Source organism: Tachysurus fulvidraco, chromosome 5 (genome assembly GCF_022655615.1).
Source record: "Tachysurus fulvidraco isolate hzauxx_2018 chromosome 5, HZAU_PFXX_2.0, whole genome shotgun sequence".
NCBI classification, from domain to species: domain Eukaryota; kingdom Metazoa; phylum Chordata; class Actinopteri; order Siluriformes; family Bagridae; genus Tachysurus; species Tachysurus fulvidraco.
In genome coordinates, this window is record NC_062522.1 from 33,192,539 (window position 1) to 33,217,171 (window position 24,633).

The 24,633-nt window shown below is 41.5% G+C and overlaps 3 protein-coding genes and 1 long non-coding RNA gene across 4 annotated transcripts in view; 1 reads left to right on the forward strand and 3 right to left on the reverse strand.

Annotated features, from left to right (window-relative positions):
* LOC113663317 (endonuclease domain-containing 1 protein-like) overlaps positions 1–5,198 on the reverse strand; it is a 36,222-nt gene extending 31,024 nt beyond the window's left edge. The window contains exon 1 of the mRNA XM_027178534.2: positions 5,107–5,198. The gene's annotated coding sequence lies outside the window, so the exon portion shown is untranslated. The remainder of the gene's footprint in view (positions 1–5,106) is intronic.
* On the reverse strand, positions 519–2,485 carry LOC113663325 (endonuclease domain-containing 1 protein-like). The gene is made up of 2 exons (XM_027178543.2): positions 1,937–2,485; positions 519–1,693 (listed from the first exon to the last, which is right to left on the reverse strand). The coding sequence occupies exons 1-2, from the start codon at positions 2,231–2,233 to the stop codon at positions 1,115–1,117; spliced, it is 876 nt and encodes a 291-aa protein (XP_027034344.2). The 5' UTR covers positions 2,234–2,485; the 3' UTR covers positions 519–1,114.
* Positions 2,113–15,622, forward strand: LOC113663319. The gene is made up of 4 exons (XR_003445470.2): positions 2,113–2,244; positions 3,609–6,030; positions 6,104–6,277; positions 15,168–15,622. It is a non-coding gene; the product is annotated as an uncharacterized LOC113663319 (long non-coding RNA).
* A 3,461-nt stretch (positions 15,623–19,083) lies between these two features.
* Positions 19,084–21,231, reverse strand: LOC113663324 (endonuclease domain-containing 1 protein-like). The gene is made up of 3 exons (XM_027178542.2): positions 21,089–21,231; positions 20,232–20,727; positions 19,084–19,986 (listed from the first exon to the last, which is right to left on the reverse strand). Exons 2-3 carry the CDS (start codon positions 20,526–20,528, stop codon positions 19,408–19,410), a joined length of 876 nt encoding a protein of 291 aa, XP_027034343.2. The 5' UTR covers positions 20,529–20,727; positions 21,089–21,231; the 3' UTR covers positions 19,084–19,407.
* Between the last annotated feature and the right edge of the window lie 3,402 nt (positions 21,232–24,633).

The following is a 24,633-nucleotide window of genomic DNA, read 5'->3' on the forward strand; positions in this document are numbered from 1 at the left end:
GCTCTCCTCCATGTCACAGAGGATCTGATTTGTCACTTCGAGTCGATGGATAAAACACACGGAAAGGTGAGTTTAGTGTTTACTGGTGTACAAAAGTTTACACTGCTGTTGTAAGTCAGTGCAGATGTTGTGTGTGCAAAAGGAGAAATTAAAAATAAATAAATAACAAATAAATGAGAGCACACTCTAAATAGAGCGACCAGGATGGCATCTGAACACAGGGGACCAACTTGGAAAGATCTGAAGGTCCTTCAACCTTTAGAATAAATCTTAACCTTCTTATAGATGATTATTAAATGCAATTATTATTATTGTTATTATTATTATTATTATTATTACTTATGAAGCACACACACACACACACACCCCCCCCACACACACACAGACACAAAACACTCTCTCTGTACACAGTGAAATGTCGCCACCTGCTGGTTCACTACGACACTACTAATAAATGCTGTGTACAGAAAGTGTCACTGTTCAGTGTGATGAAATGAAGCGACAAAATCCATTAGTTTCGCAGCAAATAGTGAAGTTTTATTAAAGATCTGCAGGAGAATTAACAGAGATAAATGTACTTCAGGTTTTTAACATAATATTTGCACATAATTTATAAGAGGCTTTAATTGCAAGAGAATCAAACTAACCAGCCTTTTATTATTTTTAAGATTATTTTGCACAAAAGAGAAAAAGAAAAAGAAGCTCAACAAAGTGATATATTGTTACGCTGCTTTGACACGTTTCTAACAGGAAAGTTGCTGATACTAACAGACAGACAGACAGACAGACAGACAGACAGACAGACACACACACACACACACACACACGCGCACGCGCACGCGCACACGCACACGCACACGCACACACACACACACACACACACACACACACATAACTAACCATAATAACGCACTAGCCTAGCTTCCTCACTAGAACTGATATGTTATTGTCAGTAATCTAGATGTCGACTTCCTGTACAGTTCTCTGTGACGTGCGCTGGCTGAGTGTGAAAGCAGACGTAAATAAAGGTCTCAAATTACTACATTTAAAAATAATAATTTTTTTGATAATAGAGAATATTCAATGTTTTTTGCTGCATAAGATCTAATCAGCTTTATTTTTTACGTTTTTTACAGTCTATTCCTGGAAACACATTAAAACGTATCTTCTTATTATACAGTTTAGTGAGCTCAGTATTCAGGTGGTGAATGTTGGGGCGTCTGAGATTAAAGCTCTCCTGCTTAGTGATGTAGGCCCCTGCTACGAGTTGTCGTTTGTTATTGGTACAACAGTAAGCGCTCCAAAAATGACTGGGAATGTTAATTCCTTCCTCATATTGTTCTCCGTCTCCTGTTATGGATATCCAGTTCTTCCCTGGGACGACCCCGGTCACAATGTACGCCCGGTGATTTTGGTCGAGGTTGCAGTCTTGTTTTATTTCATTAAGCATCGCTTTCTCCACTTGATCGGCCCATTTTTGGTTGCTGCCCTGTGTTTGTGGAGCTACGTTAGTTAAAGTGAAGGTGGAATCTGCTTGATCCTGATCAGCAGCAAACATACGTGGAAACACGTGACCTCTAGTAAACCCTGTACCTGTATAATCAGAGTACACAGCCTGGTTAAATATCTGTCCTGCTTCTCTCGGGGATACAATCATCTCTGTCAAGTTTCTATATTCTTCAATATTTTCCAGCTGTTACAGAGAAGAAATGAAAGAGTAGTGAATTAAACACAAAGATGTTAATCAGCATACTCAACACACTCTTCATGATAAATAAAAAACTATATAAAACAGTGAGACACATTTAACTATCGTATTTACTTGCTGCTCTCTGTGTCCACTGTGTTTTACTGCACTAACAGTGTCTAGTCTTTAGTTCATTACTCAAATATTACACGTTAATGAATCAGTAATGAAATAAACACACTGACTGACCTGAGGCTCAATTTTCCACTCATCTCTGCGGACAGTCTTTCCTGCCTGTAAGAATGTGTAAGCCGAGTAAACAGGGATCCTCCTCACAGTGTCGTACACGGTGGCAAACCTGTATTTGTTTTCCCAGCGCTGACAAATCGTCTTATACTGACATCCAGGGAAAATAGTGGGGATGATGATGTCATTTTCATTCTGGATGAAGAAGTCACTACATGACTCATTAAAAGAATTAACAACCTCCATCAGGATCAGTGAGGAGAAAGAGGAGAGCAGGAGCACCAGAGCGAGGAGCTTCATCCTGACACACGGTGGGTGAGTGTGTGATGAGGAAGAGTGTGAGGGGTGTGTGATCAGGAGTATGTTATGAGGAGTGTGTGAAGTGTGACGAGTATGTGTGAAGTGTGTGATGAGGAAGAGTTTGATGAGTGAGTGTGAGAGAAGGAGAGCAGAAATCTGCAAGGGACAAAATAACACAAGAGTTCTCAGATACAGATTCAGTGCTTCAACCCATAATCAATCAATCAATCTATCAATCTATCTATCTATCTATCTATCTATCTATCTATCTATCTATCTATCTATCTATCTATCTATCTATCTATCTATCTATCTATGTGATTTTAACTAATTAAGTCAATACATTCTGTAGTGAACTCCTACATAGATGGAGTCAGCACAGAGCTGTGAGAATGAGAGAGAGAGATAGATAGATAGATAGAGAGAGAGAGAGAGAGAGAGAGAGAGAGAGAGAGAGAGAGAGAGAGAGAGAGAATAAGATTTTCTCACCACAAGCTGCTTTAACTTGATGTTGGAGTTCAGTAGAAGATGTGAGATGATCACAGGAGGAGATCTTTGTACAGAGATCTTTATCTGTAGAAGAACCGGCTGGTCTCTCACTCTCCTGTCTCAGATACTCGCCTTTTTATAACACTGCTGTCACGTACACTGGTCAACAGAAGGGTTGATGATGAAACTAAGACCATATACACACATCAGCACTGCTCAGTCTCTCAGTGTACCAAGTGAATAAAGTTAAATATTTATGCTGAAGATGCTATAAGGTTTACAGACGTTCCACAACAGAAACGTTATTATAAACAGAAGTGTATGATGGTCATTCAGTAAATATTAAAATGGGAAATAGTGACGAGTTTTTCTGGTGTAAGATGAATATGTGTAAGATGTGTTTTCTGAGATTTACCAGCAAGCTGCTGCTTCTTACTCTTTGGTAACATCAATTTCTTATTCAGACAAATATACAATGCAATTCACCATTCATCAAATTAATGTTGACAGTTTTATTACCCCTGAAGGTCAGAGGTTGTGACAGCTATCATAAACTTGTGAGATGATCACAGGAGGAGATCATGAAGATCAAGAGCTCAAGTTGAAAAATAAATAAAGTTTATTATTTGTTTGTACAGGTGTATGTTAAAAGTCATAAAAAGTAATGCTGTCATTTGTTTACAGAGATGTAGCCTAAAAGTTCTTTAGGAATAATGTTGTAGATGTTAAAAAGTCTTGTGTGACACAAACACACTCTCAGCTAATAAATGGCAATAAGACATATGTTAATTGCTTCCTTTTACAGAAGGAGCATTAAGAGCAGTGTACTCTTTATTTGTTTGTACAGATTTAGGATAAGTTGCTAATATAAGTTGCATATTTTTAGGTTTCTGTGGAATAAGTTTACACACACTGCACTGCTCGGAAAGTCCAAACAGAGGAGCATTCAACAGAGGCCAAATCTGCAATCTGCAGTGTCACACATCTGACACACATGCTGGGTGAACACTGGTACAACACTCAGAGTTTTTCGACTCGTAAGGAAACCCACCAGACTATGAACTCTTTCCTGACTCGATAATTTTTATTTATTTATTTTTTTACAAAAGTACTGTTACATTATAAAATATAATCCTGTGAAAGTGTAAAGCTTCGCTGCTGTCAACATTGTGTGTTTTTTTCTGTCACAGAGCACAGACCAATCCAATCCCTAGCTGGCCGGCTCTCCCGTCCATTCTACGTTCAAATGTTTGCTCCCTGGACAATAAACTGGACTACATGCAACTCGGACACACTACCCAGCGAGAGTTCTAAAACTGCTTGTCTTTGTTTTCACTTAAACGTGACTCAGTGACAAAGTACCAGATGCCGCCATTGGGCTCACCTGGTTTGGTGACAACAGAAATGGTGCGATAAGGGTCGCAGTGGTGGTGTGTGTTTACACAGAATGTTTTTAGCTACTGCTCATCATTATTGGAATTTGGGACTTTTAGATGCAGGCCATTTTATTTACCATGGGAATTCAACACGGTTTTCATTGTCGAAGTGAACATTCCCCCAGCGCTAATGCTAAAGAGGCTCTATGTGATCTCTATGGTGCTATTAGTGATCTTCAGAATCCGACGGACTGTTTATCAGTGACGGAGATTTCAAGTCATGCAAATCTCAAATCAGTGCTTCCTAAATTCCATCAGTATGTGGAGTCTGCAAAGCGAGGGGAAAACATGCTGGATCTTGTTTACACAAACATTCCTGGCAATGACATTTTCATGGCCCTTCATTTAGCCCTCACCCACCTAGACAATAAAGACATAATGCAGACCGTTGAGCTACAAGCTGCTGCTTCGTCCTGCAGTAAAGTCAGTTTCATATTCAGACAGTCGGGTGTTTGTGGTGTTTTCTGGTCCTGTTCTAAGTTAGGAAACTCTTCAGTCTGCTAGTTGAAGTAAAACTTGGTTTTGAATCTGGACCTTTGTTAATGTTATTTAAACAAGACAATCAGAATTGATTTTTTTCCCTTAAAATTATTGATATATTTTGAAATTCGGGATTAACAAGAGAGCTGTACTCGTCTCCACAGGATCACCAAGACAGCATCTCTCGAGGACATCCACAGATGATCAGAGCACAACGTTCATATTATTGCACTATTAGAATAACAGGACGTGTCGAATATCTAAAAAACACCTTTTATACACAGAGTCACATATCAAACTCTAATTAAACGTGAACTGCTAAATTATTAGACTGTTAAAGATTAAAAATACTTGATATGACCAGAAGACATGGAAATGTAACTGTAACAGAGAGAGAGAGAGAGAGAGAGAGAGAGAGAGAGAGAGAGAGAGAGAGAGAGAGAGAGAGAGAGAGAGAGATTTTCTCACCAAAAGCTGCTGGAACTTGATGTAGGAGTTCAGTAGAAGATGTGAGATGATCACAGGAGGAGATCTTTGTACAGAGATCTTTATCTGTAGAAGAACCGGCTGGTCTCTCGCTCTCCTGTCTCAGATACTCACCTTTTTATAACACTGCTGTCACGTACTGTACACTGGTCACATCTTACAGTGAGGTTATTGATGAAACTTAGACCTTATACACACATCAGCAGTCTCTCAGTGAACAAAGTGAATGCTTTTACACCAAATGATGCAGCTGCAAAGATATCAGCAACAGATGGCTGAGTATTTTTATTCAATTTTGAGTCATCTTGAGTTTATACTTTAACTCCTTACTTTTTACAAAAGGTGAACACATCGGCAATAGCAACAGCATCTGAAAAGTAGAATAATCGCTCGAAATGCTTTTTGAACATTACTTGTTTTCCTAGTGTCCGCTTTGTTGTACTTGCCCTATAACACCATGTCGCTTGCGTCTCTGCCTTTGAGTGCAGGTGAGGACATGTTTGAGCTGCACTCGGTGGAACTGGAGCTGGAGGCCGTGTGGAAGCAGATCCATGACCTGAAGCAAGCCGAGCTGCTGGAGGTTGCTCACCTGTCTCAGGTAAATTACAGGCACAAAATTAGTACTCCCTCCACCTCTATTCTGTGTGTTTATATGTCCAAGTTCAGCGCATCCAGGAAGATGTCTGCCCAGGTTCTGTTCACTCCAGCACCTGGGTACCTCGGACCCTGCGTGCAGCAGTGGAAGATGCGAGCCGGGCCCCGGTCGAGGACCTCCCCCCCTCTGCCGCCACCGGTCATTGAGATCCCCACCAGGAACCGCTTCGCCCCCCTTTTGCGAGATGGTCCGCAATGCTGTGATCACTGGAGACTCCATCGTCCGCTATGTCCGTGTTGCTATGGCTAAAGGTAAGGCTCACACTCACTGCTTACCTGGTGCTTGTGTTCTTGATGTCGCTGAACATGTACCTGGGGTCATTAGCAGGAACACTGGAGCTGTTGTTCTTCATGCCGGCAAGAACGACACCAGCCTGAGGCAGTTGGAGATGCTGAAGAGGGACTTCAACACCCTGGTGGAGACGGTTTACAGCACAGCACCCATGGCAAGGATCATCGTGTCTGGACTGCTTCCTACGTAACAGCAAGGGATCGAAAGGTTCAGTAGACTCTTTGCTCTAAATGAATGGTTACAGTCAGGCTCAGAATGTACTCTTGATTGTTAACTGGAATGTTTTCTGGGAGCGGACTAGGCTGTTCCATGCTGATGGCCTGCACCCCAGCAGAGTTGGAGCGGAGATCCTCTTGTCAACTTAAATTTAAGTCTAAAATTCAATAGCCATCCTTCACCTCATCACATTGACACAAATGCACAAATAGCTCATCCTATAAACTGTGTCTGTTCCCCAAGAAGGGAGATCAAAAAGTAAATAAGTGAGAAGTTCTCGAAATAATCATAAAGACCAGATAATAATCAGACCAGAAAAATGCCATAGAAACAAACAAAAACAGTTCCTAAAGTTTGGGCTTCTGAACATTAGATCACCCAAAGCACTTATTGTAAATGAAATCATCTCAGAAAATAGCCTTACTGCACTCTGCCTTACTGAAACTTGGATTAAACCAAATGAATACATCAGTTTAAATGAGTCTACACCATCAGGATATATTTATAAGCATGAGCCTCGTCAGACTGGTCGTGGAGGTGGTGTTGCCATTATCCTTAATGATTTCCTTACTATTACCCAGAGAACACAGTATAGATTTAATTCTTATGAAGTGCTTGTCCTTAATGTTACAGTATCGCACATGCACATGAAAAAATCCCTGATGTTTCTTGCTCAACGACAGTGTACAGACCCCCAGGGCCCTACACTGATTTTCTTAGAGATTTTGCAGATTTTCTTTCAGACCAATTGATTAACTTTGATAAAGCGTTAATTGTAGGAGATTTTAACATTCACGTTGACGATACAAACAATGCTTTAGGACTCACATTTATGGACTTACTAAACTCATTTGGGCTTAAACAAAACATCACTAGAGCAACTCATCGTCGTAATAATACACTAGATTTAATAATATCATACAGAATAGATGTCACTGATATAGATATCATACCTCAAAGTGATGACATCACAGAACATTACCTCATACTGTACACTCTACCTATAGAACAGACTAACTGTGTCTCACCACGTTATCAAATCAGTAGAACTATTATTCTGACCACTAAAGACAGATTGACAAATAACCTGCCTGATCTGTCCAGACGTCTTACTGTACCCTCAAACACAAACGATCTAGATGTAATGACTAACAGCATAGCCGCTATATTCACTTGCACATTAGACACTGTTGGCCAAATCGATTAAAGGGACAAGACAAAACACCTGCACTGTGGTATATTAGTCATACTCACACCCTTAAGAGAGAAACCTAATTTAGATCCTAATTAACTATTAAATTACAGACCTATTTTACACATTCAATTGATGTCTAAAAAAGGTTAAATAAGAAAAGGTTGTGTCTGTTCAACTGAGCTCCTTCTTACAGGAGAACAATACCTTTGAAGAGTTTCAGTCAGGTTTCAGGCCCCACCATAGCACAGAAACTGCACTTGTGAAAGTTACAGATGACTTGTTCTTAGCTTCGGACCAAGACTGTATGTCACTATTAGTTCCATTTGACCTTAGTTCTGCATTCAACACTATAGATCACAACATTCTTATAGATCGCTTACAAAATTACACAGGTATTCAAGGACAGACTTTATGTTGGTTTAGATCAGGGGTCGGCAACCCGCGCCTCCGGAGCCGCAAGTGGCTCTTTCATCCCTCTGCTGCGGCTCCCTGTAGATTTGGAAAATAAATATTTAAATGTATTTTATTTTAGTTAGATAGTTTTTAAAAAAAATGCAATTCTAAATTCTAAGATTATGATGCTCTTTTAACATTAAAATAAACCGTGTTTAATCTTTTTGTCGCTCAAAATATGCTTCATAACTACCGACTTGCAAAATCTGACACACAGAAGCAGACGCGTTATTGGTTCGCTGCAGCCGGCTCAGTTAGACATTGAACATTTTATTTAAAAGTAACCTTCGATCCAGTGTCTTTTTTGTTAAGGTTAGTTCAAAATGTTTGCTTGCAGAAATAAAATTTAGTTTTCATTTACACTACAGTTTTTTTCTATACTTTCCATAAAGGTAAAAAAACAATATATATTCAGTGTTATCTTCATTTTAGATGTCAATGGCTCTGAGTGTTTAAGGTTGCCGACCCCTGGTTTAGATCCTACAGTACCTGTCCGATCGATACCATACAAGAATTAAATGGTGAATCCTCCAGTTTATTGCCCGTTAATTATGGGGTCCCTCAAGGATCAGTCCTAGGACCTCTGCTTTCTTTGATATGCATGCTTCCATTAGGGAACGTTATTAGAAGACATGGGATTAATTTCCAATGTTATGCTGATGATACACAGTTATACATCTCATCAAAACCAGATGAAATAGCCCGTTAAAGCCCCGCCCATTTCAAGGCAAGCTCCGCCTACTTCCACCCATTCTGAATACAGATACAGATGATTCATATGGTTAACAGATACAGATAATGCTGTACTCGCTCATCCCTAACGCACACATACTCTCTCTCTTTCTCACACACACAGACACACACAGATATCTTGACCTTAGGGTAACCGAGTGTTTAACATCGGGTTCGCCTAAACTGAAATGAAACTAAAAATAAGAAACGGATGATCGTTTGATCATCAACTCTTTTTATAGTTATTCCTCACGGCGCACCAACGTGGTGCCACACACCAAAACTTCCCGAGAACACTGCCCTCCTGTGCGCATGCCCACACGCCATCTACGGCGAGCCCCGAGGGGAAAATGTATTACACACACACAAATCACAATGCTCAGTATAACATCAACATGCACTCCAACTCACAGATTAAGTCTGTTACACACCCCCCCCCCTGACAAAATAAACGTCCCCGTTTATATAAATGAACAATAAACCCAATAAACATATGAGCATCATACATAAACAAAACACCTTAAATGAACCATACACGCTGCATTAAAGTGCAGAAGGAGCACATCGTAAGGCACAGTTCTATATTTTAACTTTGCATCACTTTCAACCACTCTTTAAACAGGACAGTGCCTTTAACAAACCCCCAAACAATTGCAAACCAGAAACATAGCACTACTATACCACTATAAAAGTACTAACAGTGATATTAATACAGAACAAAATGCTTGAAATGACCCGGAAGTTTCAAAACCCTCCCTGTTCTGGTCACATTTGGTTCTGGCTGTTTTTCCAAACAGTGCTTTTCAGGCAGAGCACTCAGGTCACTCTGAGGGAGAACACACTCTTGTCTACCTGGTATATCCACCTCCGGGGAGGAGAATGTTGGGAAAGAATTAAACACATTAGGCCATGTCTGAGTCCGTGACAGAGAAGGAATAGGCAATGTATAAGGCCGTATTCTAATGCACGACCTGCGCCCTCTCACCAGAGTCCAGAGGATTGACAATCCGATAAGTCAAGCCCAGTTCACTGCATGAGTCCATGACCTGAACAATTTTATAAGGACCCTTCCAATGGGGTGCCAGCTTCATACAACTCTCAACAGGGTTGTTAAGCCACACCAAGGCACCCACAGCATAAGGCTGGTGATGCACTCCTTGATCATGATACATTTTCTGACGCTCATGAGCAGCCTCGCTATGCATGTGCGCACTGCCGAAGGCAGAGTCCAGTTTTTTCCGCAATGAATGAACAAAATCAGTATGGGATCCTCTCATAATGGGGGCAAGTGCACGAGTCGGTAACAGTACATCAGCAGGCACCCGTGCCTCCCGGCCATGGGTCAAAAAATACGGTGTGAAATAAGTGCTGGAGTGAGGTGACGTGTTGTAAGCGAAAGCAACATGTTTCACGTACTCATCCCATTCCCCTCCATGGGTTAGCAGTGTCTTAGCCAACTGGTCAGTCAATGTGCTGTTAAAGCGCTCAACCATACCATCCGACTTTGGGTGGTAGGGTGTGGTACGTGTCTTTTTAATGTTTAGCCACTGGCAGAGGCTCTGGAAGTCTCTGGAACACCATGTGTCAAAATGTAATCTTCAAACAGGCAGTGTGTAACAATTAGTGCTGTCTGGTTAGGTAATGCATACAAATTGACAAATTTCGTGAAATAGTCCTCAACAACTAACACATACCGATTGCCTTTAGTGGTCACTGGCAGTTCTAGAATGTCCATAGCCGCTCTCTCAAAAGGACGGACAGTCTTGGAACCTCCCATAGGTGCACGGTGGGATGGAACAGGACCTCGTGTCTGACCTGCTCTGCATTGCTCACACCATGCTCTGATGTTCCTGTACTTGGACGGCCAGTAACAGAATTTTCTTGCCTGCTCCCACACACGCTCAGAAGAGAAGTGGGCGGAGGCTGGGGCCCCATGGAGCTTTAAAAGAATATCAGGAATCATAGCATTGGGTACAACAATTTGTAATATAGGATCACCAGTACGTGAACAGATGACAGAGCGGCACAACAGTCTATCAATAATTGAGAGGTGATTGAACTCAGTCCAAAGTTTTTTTAAGCACTGAGAGGCACCTTGTAACTATCTCCTAGAAGGCCTTTGTGACTGCTCTGCCCAATCCAAAACAGTTGTGATGTCATTATCGGCCTGTTGGGAGGCCCTAATGTCCCGTGTATTGAAAGATAGAGCGTTCATAGAAATCGTATCCGAATCAGGAATGTCAGATAGGTGCGCAGCCGTACCTCCCCTTGCAGGGTTAACAACTTTTAAGGCACATGAATTGTCACTACTTGGTTGACCTGAACTCACCACATTGACTTCTGACATTCCATTATTAGTGGACTCTGCGCCAACCTGGTCGGGTGTTACCGGGCGACGAGACAGAGCGTCTGCATTCTTGTGCCGGGTCCCTTCCTTGTGAATGATGATCCAATTCAGTGGATCGAGTTCCATAATCCATCGTCCCCTCCTCCCTGTTGGGTCATTTTCATTAGACATACGCCGCAGAGCTAACAGGGGCCGATGGTCTGTAATAATGATAAAAGAAGAAAGTCCAATGTAATGCCTGAATTCCCTTACCGCCCACACAATGGCCCACAGCTCCCGATCGAAAGTGGACCACCGCCTCTGTGTGGAGTTCAACGTCCGGCTGGCATAGGCGACAACATGCTCCAAGTCGTCTCTATCCTGGGCGAGCATAGCACCGACCGCCAGGTTGGACGCATCTGTGTGAATTTTAAACGGCACGTTGGAGTCAGGCAGAATCACTATAGACTCAGATGACAACACATTTTTCAGGAAATTAAAAGATTCGTCACATTCAGTAGACCACAAAAAAGGGCACATTCTTACCAACAAGCTGGTTCAGTGGAGCGGCATATTTCGAAAAGTCTCTGACAAAGCGTCTGTAATATGAACAGAGTCCCACAAACGCTCTGACCTCAGATGGGGATTGGGGAACTGGCCAGTCCCGAACCTTCCCCGTGTTCCTAGGATCAGGCTGGAGTCCTTTCTGAGAAATAACATGACCCAGAAAAATTACATGATCTCTCGCAAGGTGGCACTTTTTCGGATTTATTTTCAGGCCGGCAGACTGAATTCTGGAAAACACTTCCTGTAAGCTCGATAAGTGTTCGTCAAACGTTTTGTTGTAAATCAGGATATCATCCAAATATACCATGCAGACATGCCATGGGAGCCCCCTGAGGACTAGTTCCATCAAACGTTGGAATGTAGCAGGAGAGTTTGAGAGGCCCATTGGCATGGATCACCACTGATAGAGTCCCTGCCCCGTCGTAAATGCTGTTTTTACTCTGTCCTCCTAATCAACCTCTACCTGCCAGTACCCATTGGAAAAGTCCAAAGTACTGAACTACACTGCACCTGCCAACGCATCCAGTGTATCATCTACATGAGGTAGTGGGTGAGAGACTTTCACAGTCACGCTATTTAAGCGTCTGTAGTCAATACAGAAACGCCAGGTGCCACATTTCTTTTTTACCAACACAACAGGTGATGCCCAGGGGCTGCAGCTCTCCTCAATGACACCATCTGGCAGCAGACCCGCCACTTGTCTCTCTATTTTTATACGTTTCTCAGGGGACACACGATACGGGCGTTATTTGATAGGAGCCTGCTCGCCCGTTCTAACGTGATGTTTGATCAGTTTGCATTTTCCTGAATTTTTCCCGGAGGAGCTAAAGACGTCATTGTATTTTAACAGCAATTCAGAAAGTGACATTTTTTCAAACTCCGAAATTGTTGACTCATCCAGTGATACCGGGTGTGTCACTCCCATTGTTGATGTTGCAGCTACATCGACCGGAGCCAGAAGCAACTGAATATCAGTACCATCAACAGAGTAAAACTCACACAGGTGCATACCTTGTTTTAATGAATTGTCCTGTCCAGTAGGATTTAAAATCTGGGCTTTCGTTAGTCCATTTTTAATCATGGTTACTGTTTGAGCCACCACCAATTTGGACGAATCTGCCACATTAGGCTCCAAATAGACATCAAAGTCCTTCAACATTTGAGCCAAATAAGGTGAATAAACTCTAACAGGTACAACTGACTCACTGAGGGGCGGTAAGGAAATTGTGGTTGCTAGGGACACATTGCAGAATAAGGGAACAAAGTCTTTGCTGGTAAGGAGAGGAACAGGCATGCCCCACATTTGTAACTTTGCCCGGTTGAGGTCCAGTAAGGCATGATTCTTCAACAGGAAGTCCCACCCCAACAGCACCGTCTGAGTGGTTTCTCTCACCACATGAAATACGTGTTGCCATGACTCCGTTCCCAGTTGAAACGCCATTGTTATAGTGCCCAACGTATCCAGCATCTGTCCATTCATGGCACAAGCTGCCACATACTCCTTCTTCAGTGGGCGATTGCGCAGTGCTGAGATGGACATGTGAAAATCAGCACTAATGAGAGACACGCTGGAACCAGAGTCCACTAAAGTTTGAACCTCCATGCCTTCGATTACTCCCCGCATATATGACACCATCAGGCCTAGGTCAGTGTTATTGGCATCATCAGAGTCTTTGAAAATAGAGTTACTGCCAGTAGTATTGTCAATTTGAGAGCCCTTAATCAACATAGCTGGTGTTCGTGCCGCAACATCAGCTACAGTCCGTTTCCCAGCCCATTATGTCGCTCCCCGAGCTGAAAGGCTGGCTCTGAAGCGATCCATAAACTGCCTTTGCCCGAATGCCTCTTTGAGTTTATCTTTAACAGCTGTGTAATCCGACTGAACAGCACCAGGGAGGCTGTCCCACAGCAGAAACGCCGCACTGGACAAACATGTCGGTAGAATTCTTGCCAGTTCATAATTGTAGGCTGCAGCGCCATCATCCTCCTCCTCCGTGAGCACTCTGACCGCAACCTCGAACTGACCTTCCCAGCACAAAAAACTCTACTTTTCATCACCGGAAAACGGCGGTGGTAACTCGATCCTAACGTGTCTGCTGCTCGGGTCACGTCTCGGATAGACACCGAACTCCTCCTTACACCACATGGTATGAACTCGCGCACCCTAACTAACTAAAACTTCGAAAGCTAAGCTAGTTACATGCGTTGCAACATCCATCGCAACACCGAACCACGTGAGCACTACAAAAAAAAAAAAAAACTGCTGCCACCAGTGTAACCGAGCGTTTAACATCGGGTTCGCCTAAACTGAAATGAAACGAAAAATAAGAAACGGAGGCTCATCGTTTGATCATCAACTCTTTTTATTGTTATTCCTCGTGGCGCACCAACGTGGCGCCCCAGACCAAAACTTCCCGAGAACACTGCCCTCCTGTGCGCATGCCCACAAGCCATCTACGGCGAGCCCCGAGGGGAAAATGTATTACACACACAAATCACAATGCTCAGTATAACATCAACATGCACTCCAACTCACAGATTAGGTCTGTTACATTAGTATAACCTACTCTCCCTAGCATATCTGCTCTACTTTGTATGAAAGAAGTTATGAAAAAGTGGATCCATGCTACCAGGGTGAAGAGATTTCCTCCAGCAGTCGACTACGCTGTGAAAGTATAAATTGTACTCTGTGTGAGACCATTTTCTTAATGTTACAGAGATACGGTGTTTTCAATCCCCTGGCTTCTCCCACCATCACTCCACACTTTTCTTGAGTTATGTGTAAGTGGCACAGTATATCCCTTCCTCTTTGATACAGTAGCTACTGTACAATGTCAGTAATGGTGAAGCAATATGAGGGTCCTCTCTCAGGGGGATCCATTAGCTCTTTGGGAATAGAAGGGGTCACACAATAAACGCTTTTGCTCCATCCCTCCTCGTCACATGTCCTTCTGATCCTAACATTTTCTTACATCACCGGTTTGTTTATATGTCAGAATGTCCTTTTAATCTTTTCGGGAGGGATCTCATAAGCAGGCTACACGTTTCTATTAGCTTTTCTGGCTCTAAACTTATTAATGGTGCTTGCAAAGCAACATTCTTACTATCCTGCATACTCTTCCGGACAAAATTTCGGCACGTAACTTGTCCCGCAGCTTTTTTTCCTAGACCCATGAATGAGGTGTCAAATTGATTTGCTCATTGAGGAGAGGTGTGCTATGACTTTTGAGTACTGGTACTTCCGGTACCGGGTCTCAAAGTGGTCTTTTTTCCCATAGACTCCCATTCTAAATTTTGGAGGTTTATAACTCGGCAAGCTTTTGAACTATCTACACCAAACTTGGTGAGCTACTTTAGATTAGTGTACCAACTGGCCTTTTGGTTGTTCCGCAGACCCGCCCCTAAAATATGCAAAATCAAAAAACTTTTTACAACATGGATATGTGACATATCAACACTCACCACAATGAGGGGAACTTGCCACGTGCAAGCACCATTCACATTTTCTTCAGGAAATGTACATTCTAGTTGTTTCTGTTCCTGACTCTGCTCCATTGTCACACTTATCTGATATGACGTTTAACGACTCTTTTCTCTCTACCACACAGAAATCACCATCCCCATCTATTGCTTTACTAGACACTCTACCACCCTTATTGTGGGCTGATCATAAGAATGATGTGGGTCTCGTGCAGTGTACACCATATGAGGCTACTTGAGTACAGGGCACACAACCAGTGACCAGTATGGTTGTCATCCTCCTCATCTTGATCATCTACCTTGGGACAGGGTTTCCCGTCCTAGCGCATGCTTATGACAACGAATTCTGAAAAGTGACTGAGGGTCATGCCAGGAACATACTTATAGAGAAAGATAGATGATTATATATGAGTTGTTTATCCATTATAAGTTTATCATGGATAAAAGAGGGGAATTGTGAGAATAATTGTATGAAATACTTCATATTTTCTGATAATGTTGCAGACTTTCTGTACAAAGCACAATGTTCTTTTCTTACAAACAATCACATACACACACACACACACACACACACACACACACACACACACACACATACTCTCTCTCTCTCTCTCTCTCTCTCTCTCTCTCTCTCTCTCAAACACACACACACACACACACACACACACACACACACACACACACACACACAGATATCTTGACCTTAGCATAACCTACTCTCCCTGGCACATCTGCTCTGCTTTGTTTGAAAGAAGTTATGAAAAACATGATACTGCTCTGGGAGGTTTCCTGCTTCATGATAACAGTCGAGGTATCTTCTGCTGTTACTAGCATTAAGCTCCACACACACATTATGTCCTTCCTCTATATATTCATGTTTGACACAATGAACTTTGGAACTTCTCTTTGAAAGACTGACGTGTGTGTGTTTCATTGAGATTTCCCCAAGTGCTTGTGGAGCACGGAAATCGAGCAGAGGTCCGAGCGGCTGAATTTTAGGTTATCCTGCCCAGGTGGCAGATGAAAGAATGGTTACCCTGGTGACAGATGAAAATTCCTTACAGGGATGTACTGTTACTAGTAGCTCGACAGTGAACGACCTGGGTGTATATTAGACAGTAACCCGTCTTTTGAAAATCCTATCGCCCGTACCAAACACAGCCTTCTTTCACCTTAGAATTCAATTCAAATTCAAAGTGTTTATTGTCATATGCACAGACAGAAAGCATGTTTCCCTGCACAATGAAATTCTTACTTTGCTGCCCACACTAAATCTCATACAGTAAAGTAAAAAGTAAAAATAAAAATGTATGAATGAAAAATGAATAAAATAGAATAAAAAAGAAATAAAGGTGAGGTACAGTTCTTAATAGAGGCAATAAGAAGTACTGTGCCGAATAAGGCAATAAAGTGAGGTAGTGCAGTTCTTGGTGAGGTAGCGCAGTTCTTGGTGAGGTAGTGCAGTTCTGAGAAAATGAATGTGCAAAAAATGTAGTTCAATGTAAACACTTATGTCCATGTTAAGCAGTTATGTCCATGATTGCAAACTCCTGTAAGCTGTTTAGGAGTCTGATGGCAGTGGGGAAGAAAGAGTTCTTCAGTCTTGAGGTCCTACATTTCACACTTCTGTACCTCCATCCTGAGGGTAGAAGTGTGAACAATCCGTGCTGGGAGTGAGAGGGGTCTTTGAGGATGGAAGCAGCTCTCCTGTGGACTCTGTGGTGGTAGATGCTCTGCAGAGAGGGCAGTGGAGTCCTGATGATCTTCTGCGCAGTCTTCACCACTCTCTGCAGACATTTGCGGTCCATGACAGTAGTGCTGCCGTACCACACAGTGATGCAGTTGGTCAGGACACTCTCAATGATGCAGCTGTAGACGTTTCTGAGGATCTCAGGCGACATGCCAAACTTCCTCAGGCTCCTCAGAAAATACAGCCGCTGTTGGGCCTTCTTGACCAGCTGCGTGACGTGAGGTGTCCAAGTGAGGTCCTCACTGATTTGGACACCCAGGTATTTAAAATCGCTCACCCTCTCCACTTCAAGCTACCGGATGAATAGTGGCTGATGCATTCTTTTCTCCTTTCTCATGTCCACTATAATTTACTTCGTCTTGTCCGTATTGAGGGTGAGGTTGTTGTCTCCGCACCATGACACCAGACTGGCCACCTCCCTCCTGTAGGCTGCCTCGTCACCACCAGTGATGCGTCCTATCACTGCAGTGTCGTCCGCAAACTTCAGGATGATGTTGTCCTTGTGGGAGGCGACACAGTTGTAAGTGAACAGGGTGTAGAGGATGGGGCTGAGTACACAACCCTGTGGAGTTCCAATGTTTGTGATGATACTGGCTGAAGTCTTATTACCAATCCTGACAGACTGAGGCCTGCCAGTCAGGAAGTCTAAGAGCCAGTCACAGAGGGTGGGGTGCAGACCAAGTGTGGACAGTTTGTGGGTGAATTTGTGGGGGATAATTGTGTTGAAGGCGGAGCTGTAGTCGATGAAGAGTATCCTTAGGTATGAGTCCTTATTTTCCAGATGAGAAAGGGAATAGTGGATGGCAGCAGCAATGGCGTCCGAGGTGAACCTGTTGGGCCGGTAGGCATACTGCAGGGGGTCAATAGTGTCTGGAATGCTGCTCTGAATGTGGGCCAGCACCACTCTCTCGAAACACTTCATGATGATTGGAGTGAGTGCCACTGGCCTGTAGTCACTCAGGCAGGTGGGTGTGCCCCTCTTAGGCAGGGGGACGATGGACGTGGACTTAAAGCACGAAGAAATGGTGCACTGACTGAGGGAGAGGTTGAAGATGGAATAGAAAGATTAGAAATGTTGCTAAACTTAGAAACATCCTGTCTGTATCTGATGCTGAGAAGCTAGTTCATGCCTTCATAACCTCTAGACTGGACTATTGTAATGCATTACTAGGTGGTTGTCCTGCATCTTTAATAAATAGGTTACAGTTAGTCCAAAATGCAGCTGCCAGAGTTCTCACTAGGACAAGAAAGTATGACCATATAACCCCAATTTTATCATCTCTACACTGGCTACCTGTTAAGTTAAGAATTGATTACAAACTGCTGCTATTTACATACAAGGCTCTTAATAATTTAGCTCCAATGTATCTAACTAGTCTTCTAACACGTTACAATCCTCCAGACTTGAACATTTCATGAACAGCAGATATTTTTCCCTCTGTGTTTCTTCATGTGGTCATTGTTCTCCTCCATGTCACAGAGGGTCTGATTTGTCATTTTGAGATGGATGAAACATCACAAAACACAAGGAAAGGTGAGTATAGTGTTTACTGCTGCACATAAGTTTACACTGCTGTTGTAGGTCAGTGCAGATGTTGTGTGAGCAAAAGGATAAATTAAAAAGGAGCGACCAGGACGGCATCTGAACACAGGGGACCAACTTGGAAAGATCTGAAAGTCCTTCAAACTATAGAATAAATCTTAATCTTGTTATAAATGATTATTAAATGCACTTATTATTATTATTATTATTATTATTATTATTATTATTATTATTACTTATGAAGCACACACACACAAACAAAAACACAGACACACACACAGACACACACACACACACACACACACACACACACACACACACACACACACACACACACACACACACACACACAAAAAACGCTCTCTCTGTACACAGTGAAATGTCGCCACCTGCTGGTTCACTACGACACTACTAATAAATGCTGTGTACAGAAGGTGTCACTGTTCAGTGTGATGAAATGAAGCGACAAAATCCATTAGTTTCACAGCAAATAGTGAAGTTTTATTAAAGATCTGCAGGAGAATTAACAGAGATAAATGTACTTCAGGTTTTTAACATAATATTTGCATATAATTTATAAAAAGCTTTAATAGCAAGAGAATCAAACTAACCAGACTTTTATTATTTTTAAGTTGATTTTGCACAAAAGAGATAAAGAAAAAGAAGCTCAACAAAGTGATATATTGTTACGCTGCTTTGACACGTTTCTAACAGGAAAGTTGATTCTAGCACACACACACACACACACACACACACACACACACACACACACACACACACACACACACACACACACACACACACACACACACACACACACACACACACACACACACACACACACACACACACATAACTAACCATAATAACGCACTAGCCTAGCTTCCTCATTAGAACTGATATGTTATTGTCAGTAATCTAGATGTCGACTTCCTGTACAGTTCTCTGTGACGTGCGCTGGCTGAGTGTGAAAGCAGACGTAAATAAAGGCCTCAAATTACTACATTTAAAAATAATAATTTTTTTGATAATAGAGAATTTTCATTGTTTTTTGCTGCATAAGATTTAATCAGCTTTATTTTTTACGTTTTTTACAGTCTATTCCTGGAAACACATTAAAACGTATCTTCTTATTATACAGTTTAGTGAGCTCAGTATTCAGGTGGTGAATGTTGGGGCGTCTGAGATTAAAGCTCTCCTGCTTAGTGATGTAGGCCCCTGCTACGAGTTGTCGTTTGTTATTGGTACAACAGTAAGCGCTCCAAAAATGACTGGGAATGTTAATTCCTTCCTCATATTGTTCTCCGTCTCTTGTTATGGATATCCAGTTCTTCCCTGGGACGACCCCGGTCACAATGTACGCCCGGTGATTTTGGTCGAGGTTGCAGTCTTGTTTTATTTCATTAAGCATCGCTTTCTCCACTTGATCGGCCCATTTTTGTTTGCTGTCATTGTATTGTGGAGCTGCATTAGTTAAAGTGAAGGTGGAATTTGCTTGTTCCTGATCAGCAGCAAACTGATATGGAAACACTTGACCTCTAGTAAACCCTGTACCTTTATAATCAGAATCGACGGCCTGGTTAAATATCTTTCCTGCTTCACTCGGGGATACAATCATCTCTGTCAAGTTTCTATATTCTTCAATATTTTCCAGCTGTTACAGAGAAGAAATGAAAGAGTAGTGAATTAAACACAAAGATGTTAATCAGCTCACTCAACACACTCTTCATGATAAATAAAAAACTATATAAACCAGTGTGACACATTTATCTATCGTATTAACTTGCTGCTCTCTGTGTCCACTGTGTTTTACTGCACTAACAGTGTCTAGTCTTTAGTTCATTACTTAAATATAACACATGTTAATGAATCAGTAATGAAATAAACACACTGACTGACCTGTGGTTCAATTTTCCACTCATCGCTGAGGTTAGTCTCATTTTTCCCTGAGAGTGTGTAGGCCGAGTAAACAGGGATCCTCCTCACAGCGTCATACACGGTGGCAAACATGGATTTGTTTTCCAAGCGCTGGCAAATCATGGTATACTGACATCCAGGGAAGATAGTGGGGATGATGATGTCATTTTCATTATGGATGAAGAAGTCACTACATGACTCATTAAAAGAATTAACAACCTCCATCACGGTCAGTGAGGAGAAAGAGGAGAGCAGGAGCACCAGTGAGAGGAGCTTCATCCTGACACACGGTGGGGGAGTGTGTGGAGTGTGTGAGGAAGAATGTGAGGAGTGTGTGATCAGGAGTGTGTGATGATAAGTGTGTGAAGAGTGCGTGATGAGTGTGATGAGTGTGTGAGGAGTGTGTGATCAGGAGTGTGTGATGAGGAAGAGTTTGATGAGTGAGTGTGAGAGAAGTTGATCTCAGGAGGGTAGAAATCTACAATGGACAAAATAATAGAAAATACAGATACAGTGATTCAACCCACAATAAATCAATCAGTTAATCTATCTATCTATCTATCTATCTATCTATCTATCTATCTATCTATCTATCTATCTATCTATCTATCTATCTATCTATCTATCTATCTATCTATGTGATTTTAACAAATTAAATTATTACATTCTGTAGTGACAAAGATACAGACAGTACAGAGCTGTGTGTGTGTGTTTGTGTGTGTGTGTGTGTGTGTGTGTGTGTGTGTGTGTGTGTGTGTGTGTGTGTGTGTGAGAGAGAGAGAGAGAGAGAGAGAGAGAGAGAGAGAGAGAGAGAGAGAGAGAGAATAAGATTTTCTCACCACAAGCTGCTTTAACTTGATGTTGGAGTTCAGTAGAAGATGTGAGATGATCACAGGAGGAGATCTTTGTACAGAGACCTTTATCTGTAGAAGAACCGGCTGGTCTCTCGCTCTCCTGTCTCAGATACTCGCCTTTTTATAACACTGCTGTCACGTACACTGGTCACGTGTTACAGTGGGGTTGAAGATGAAACTAACCCTAACCCTAACTTTTTTTCTGGTTAAAATCAATAAAGAAAAAAAAAAGTGAAGAATGTTATTTCAGGTGAAGAAAGTTATTTATGCTGAAGATGCTATAATGTTTCACAGACGTTCTACAACAGAAACGTTATTATAAACAGAAGTGTATGATGGTCATTCAGTAAATATTTAAATGGGAAATATTGATGAGTTTTTCTGGTGTAAGATGAATAACACACTTGTGTATGTGTGTTTTCTGAGATTTACCAGCAAGCTGCTGCTTCTTACTCTTACTGCAGTAACATCAATTTCATATTCAGACAAATATACAATACAATACACCATTCATCAAATTAATGTTGACAGTTTTATTACCCCTGAAGGTCAGAGGTTGTGACAGCTATCATAAATTTGTGAGATGATCACAGGAGGAGATCATGAAGATCAAGAGCTCAAGTTCATAAAAAATAAAGTTTATTATTTGTTTGTACAGGTGTATGTTAAAAGTCATAAAAAGTAATGCTGTCATTTGTTTACAGAGATGTAGCCTAAAAGTTCTTTAGGAATAATGTTGTAGATGTTAAAAAGTCTTGTGTGACACAAACACACTCTCAGCTAATAAATGGTAATAAGAATTATATGTTAATTGCTTCCTTTTACAGAAGGAGCATTAAGAGCAGTGTACTCTTTATTTGTTTGTACAGATTTAGGATAATTTGCATATTTTTAGATTTCTGTGGAATAGGTTTACACACACTGCACTGCTCGGAAAGTCACAGAGAAGCATTCAACAGAGGCCAAGTCTGCAATCTGCAGTGTCACACATCTGACACACATGCTGGGTGAACACTGGTACAACACTCAGAGTTTTTCGACTCCTAAGGAAACCCACCAGACTAGAGACTAGAGCTAGACTAGAGATCTAGCCTTCGGAACAGGGGACAGGGCAGCCTTACGAACAGCAAGGGCCAAACTGTCCCGAGCTATTAGAGAAGCAATTCCCAGCAGGGTGCTCAGGGAATGCTCACAACAGCTAGCGGATGTCTTTCCTGACAACTTCAACATTTCCCTGAGTAGTGCTTCCTATGTGTCTCAAGACAACCACCATTGTCCCATATACATATACTATACACACACACACACACACACACACACACACACACACACACACACACACACACATATATATATTGTATGTGTATATTTAACTCATGACAACTGTAGACTCTGATCTGGTGGCTGAAGACTCTGGAACAATGTCTATGACTGCTGAAGGCTCTATGTCATGAGCAGGCACGACGTAAGCAGGCACGACGTAAGCAGACATACTGTAGAAAACTGATGTACACTGAAGAGTGAAAAGCAAAGACCTCATACTGAAAACTGGAGTTTAGGAAATCTACTAATATCTCTTTTCCATGTAAAAGCAAACTTGTCTAAGCAAACAAACAGATTAGTGTTCGAGGAGTGTCAAAGACAGGACATTAATTATCTAAAGTTCTCCTGAAATGACTGTTGGTTTTAAAATGTTTGTGTCCACTTGAAAAATCTTATTTGATTAAGTGTAGAAGTAAAAACAAACAAACATGGCAGCTCCATCTTTGAAAGATCTGCAGGTCTTTCAATATAAAAATGATTTATATCACAGACTATACAGAAAACTAAAAAGAAATCATTTTAAATATAATATTAAAATGTCAGTCTATATATATTTGTAATGAATCCGTCTGTGTTTTCCTTTTTGTCTGTCTGCTGCCTTGCCCTGTTAATTGTTTGCTCCGCCCACTCATTGCTTACCATGGACACTAATTGCATTCCATCTCTTCCACAGGTGTTTTGTCTTTGTCTCTGATTGTCTCTGCTTTGTGATTGGTTCCTGTTTACTACATTTACTCTGTCTGTTCACTTCCTTGGTGTTGGTCGTTGTTGGTGTATGCTGCTCTCTGCTCCTGTTCAGTGTCCTGACCTGTTTTGCCTGCCTATCTGTTTGTTTCTTGTTTTGGTTCAGTAAAAGTTCTAACTGCAATTGGATCCTCTCTTGCCTTTTGTCTCACCATGTCACATCGTGACAATATTATGTATAAATAAACTAAGTAGGTTTTTTTTAATGTAACCAATTTAACTTTTATTATTGTTGTTGCTAATATTAATAGTAGTAGAACAGTTGTTACCTATATTTAGGTAATGTTTCTATAAAGTGCACAGACACACACAAACAGCTCTCTCTGTACACAATAGTGAAATATTGCCACCTGCTGGACATTCAAGCACTACTAATAATAAAGCCTGTGTACAGAAAGTGTCACTGTTCAGTCTGATGTAATGAAGATTTATTAAAGATCTGCTGGAGATTTAACAGACAGAAATGTACCAATGATACAGAAATACAACAAACAGCTTGGTATCAGTCTGTTTCCTTCTAATTCTACAACACAACTCATTTAAAAACAGTCAAAACAACTACAAAGAGATGAAAAAAAAGTGTAAATGTAAGAAAATGCTGTAGGATAAGAGGAATAAAACACTTGAGGACGTTCTGTTACAGGAATATAATCAGTTTCTGCAGGTGAAGTAAAGCACACCAAAGATTCTCTGATTCATTATAAACATTTGTTGAAGTAATTTGATGAAGCAGTTTTAGGTCAAACCAGAGAATCAGATGGAACGAGCTCGGACTGTACTCAAGTCAAACACATATCACTAAATACTTTGAAATCTATATATATCTATCTATACATCTATATATACTTTTAAATAATTAAAATATTATTCCTTACAATACTATAACCAAAGTAAGGCCTTGCAAAATATTACAATTGCTGTCATAAAACATACTGTATGTAGGCGATGTTGTAGGCCAAAGATATTTATTGTAATCATAAACATAGTAAAAGTAACCAGATTCGAGGCTGTCAGGCCTAGTCAGTCTGAGCACATTTGTAATAACAAATACAAACTTATGTAGAATGGAAAAGACCATGGTTCCCAGACCTTAGCTCATAGCGATAACTTATGTAGAATGGAAAAGACATTGGTTCACAGACTTAGGCCCTGAGAACTAAGGGGAGGAAAATCCATACATGGGCATATGGGGAAAAGGTAATGGGAAATAAGGGGAAATTAGGTCAGTGTATTTAGAAAACATAGGAGGTGATGCCGATAAATAAGGTGATATGGCACCTGGGACTCCAAGAAATACTGGGAACCAAAGAGGAGGCTAGGAGTGCCAGGGTATATATTGAGAAGATCGGGGGTGAAGGCATGGGTATCAAATTCTTCTGGCCAGGTTAAGGAGGCAGCCCCGCGCGCACGTATGTGTGTGTGCCTGTGTGCGTGTGTGGTGTGTGTGCACGTGCATATGTGTG